Source organism: Tupaia chinensis, unplaced genomic scaffold (genome assembly GCF_000334495.1).
Source record: "Tupaia chinensis unplaced genomic scaffold, TupChi_1.0 Scaffold000529_1, whole genome shotgun sequence".
In the NCBI taxonomy this organism is placed as follows: Eukaryota; Metazoa; Chordata; class Mammalia; order Scandentia; family Tupaiidae; genus Tupaia; species Tupaia belangeri.
The window spans coordinates 235,951-238,965 of record NW_006160042.1 but is presented as its reverse complement, the minus strand read 5'-3'; the positions used below and the strand labels follow the sequence as shown (position 1 = coordinate 238,965).

At 50.6% G+C, this 3,015-nt stretch overlaps 1 protein-coding gene across 1 annotated transcript in view; it reads right to left on the bottom strand.

Moving 5' to 3' along the window:
- Positions 1 to 599: 599 nt before the first annotated feature.
- Positions 600 to 3,015, bottom strand: part of ANKRD34A (ankyrin repeat domain 34A) — a 4,361-nt gene continuing 1,945 nt past the window's right edge. The window contains exon 4 of the mRNA XM_006157155.3: positions 600 to 3,009. Coding sequence (XP_006157217.1) covers positions 2,305 to 3,009 — 705 coding nt within the window. The 3' untranslated portion in view covers positions 600 to 2,304. The remainder of the gene's footprint in view (positions 3,010 to 3,015) is intronic.

Below are 3,015 nucleotides of genomic sequence, written 5' to 3'. Positions count from 1 at the left end.
CCGAAGCCTGCCAGCCTGGCGAGCTAACGGTCCCAACAAACCCAGTCAGTGAACGCCCGGGGACTGAGGGCGGTGCCGGGTCCCAGCCATCAGTCAAGTGGGGGCGGAGACGAGCCAGGTTCCATGCCAATCATCTGTAAGAGGGCGGGAGCTGGAGGGTTCCCGCTCCGCCATAGGCAAATATTGAGGAGGGTGGAGGTTCTGACAACCAATGACAAAGAAAAAAAGCTATATCCTCTACCCGAGAGAAGCAGAGATTGGGCGTGTCTTTGGGAGTCCTGTGGCTACTACTAGAAAGTGGGCCAGATCTCTGGGGCGGGGCTTGAAGAAAAATAGGCCTGGACCCAAAGCTGGGAGTTTAAGGGTTCTTAGAGATCATCTGTTCGATCATTTCATTTTATCGGTGTGGCTCAGAGAAATGATGTGGCCTGTCCAAGATCACATGCAATTGGTGAAGGAGCAAAAACAAGGAAAAATACTGACATTTAATGAGCTTATACTGCATGATGTACTTTATTGCATTGTTTTATTTAATAATCACAATCACTTACTAAAGTTTATTAGATTACTAATAAGGAGACTGACGCTCAGAGAGGCTAGATAAATTGTTCCAAATTACATAGCTAATAGATGGCAAAGGGGGTTCAGATATAATTTTTCTGATTTCTAATATCTCCATTTTCATGATGCCACATTGTTGAGTAATTTTCTGATTTCCACAATTTAAGTTTGGGGAGGGAGTGAGAGACAGTAAAAAGGGCAGCTCCTTTTACCTCTCATTAGAGTGAGAAAGAGAATATATGGAGAGAAAAAAAACAACACCCCACAAACAGAATTCTAGGGTTTAGGGTTTAGACTAAGAAAGGTACCCTTGTTCATAGAACTTGTCAGACTGGGTTCCTCTGATTGCTTACACACACATACACACACATTCACTGCACACCCTTTGTCAGCTGACTGTCATGCCATATTGCTTACGTGAAGTTATACTAACTGAATCCCCTCAAACTCTCCTATAGTGGCTCAGAAATCAATGATAGGGAACTAGCAGTCAGAAATTGAAGAAAATGGATGAAATTCATCTGGTGGAATAAAAATAAGGCTCTGAGTAAAAGTCGTGAGTGCCCAAGAAGTAGGAAACTTGAAAGAGAGACAGTTAAATCTACTGGACTATATCTGCTGATGGCAGAGGGACTCTGTAAGAATCTTAAAGAATTTAAGGGTAGACATAAGGGAGATTGGAAAAAATGAAAGCCCGTCAAATGCCTTAAAACCTTCAGGACACAGGACACTTGGCTTTTCTTCTACAATCACAGTTGGTCAGTTGGTTTCCTGGAAAAAAACGTTGGCTGGAACCTCCATGTATCCCTTGGATCATTATAGCTACATGTTTGTATCACCCTTCCTCCCCACTCTTCATTCCCCACACCCCAGAACTTCAGGCAGAGGTGACAAAAAAGAGACTTCTGAATACATTTATTTGATATGTCAAGTGGAGAGAGGAGTAATTTAGGGTTACTCCCCACTTCTATCTGTGGGAGTGTTCATAAGCTCAGACAGACGGGAAAAGCAGCTTAGAGCCCATGACCCACCCCCTGGGGAAATAAGACAACCTGCTGTAGTTGTTGGGGGGAAAGGGCAGGAATAAAAAGCAGGAAGTTAAGAAGTTGAGAGCAGGAAGGGCAGCAGCAGAACTGAGGCTGGGGGGTTGCTGCAGGAACCCCTCACCCCCAGAAGAGTGAAAAAACCCTGAAGAGTGGGGGGGGGGGTGCTGGAAGCAGAATGTGAACAAGGAGTCAGGCCTGGAGGGAGAAGCAAGACCTGCAAAATTGGGTAGGATACTCATGAAGAGGGTAGAGTGTGCAAAATCATGATAGGCAGTGTTGCAAGACATACAAAGAAAGCAATGGATTGCTTCTGCAGGAAGGCAAAGACATAGGAGACTACCCATATGTAGGGATTCCTTACTGCTTCTGAACAAATGCAGGTGAATTTGGGACCCTAGCACATGTGGTCCCGTGTGTTTATTGGTGTGCCTGTGGGTACACAAGTGGTCCCAAGTGTATGTGAAATGACCAGGGCACAAATGCTTATGTCTATACACCCAATTAAATAGAGTACTTATCCTTCCTTGCTAATAAGGAAGGATACTGTGCTTGTGGACACGTTTTACCGATGTATGTGTGCACAGTGCCCATGAGCACATGCAAAAGACCCTATGTCCATGGTGTGTATGTGAGGTGGTTATCCCATCTGTCCCATTAAGGTCCTGATCCCCACCCTCCTCAGCTCCTCTCTCTCCTCTCAGCGGCCTGGCTCCCCTGGACCGCCTAGACTCTGGAAGCCCCCTAGCAGGCGGATCTGCTCAGTCTGCATGGAGTGGCGTCTCACCAACTTGCGCTTGGTCCTAGGAGAGCCAGGCGCCCCGACGTGGGGAGGGGCAGGGAGCGAAGGCGCCCGACCTCCGGGTTGGGGGCGAATGTCGGGGATGGGAGGGTGCGGGTTGACGTTGAGCGGGGGCAGGAAACCCGGCCGCGTTTGCGAGATGTGGTCCAGGAGCAACGTCCCGGAGCCTCTCCGCTCGAGCAGCCCCGGACTTCGCCTCCTTCCGCTTATCGGGGATACAGCCCCAGGCAGACTCTCCTGGGACTGGCGCGGGGAGGGAGCCGAGCCGGCTAGAGGGAGGGTCAGCGGGGAAGCGCTATAACGGCGGCGCTCCAAAGACGGGCGGCTACACTCCGGCGAGTCGGGGGCGTCAAGCTCCACAGGCTCCATGCGGCTCAGTTTCTGCCTCAAGCCTGAAGGAGGGCCCGGCTCCTGAGCCTCTGGCGCCGTGTTTCGGCGAGAGAGAGGACCCACGCCTGTCACTTTCTCCGCCCATGGGGGCGGGTCCTCCGGGCCTTCAGTGCTGTGACGTCGAGAAAGACGGGGTCGACCGGTCAGGGTCAGGCCGTTGAATTCGGCCGTCAAGCGCTCTATTCCTGGCCTCCCTTCGGCGGGCGGGACCGGCTGAGG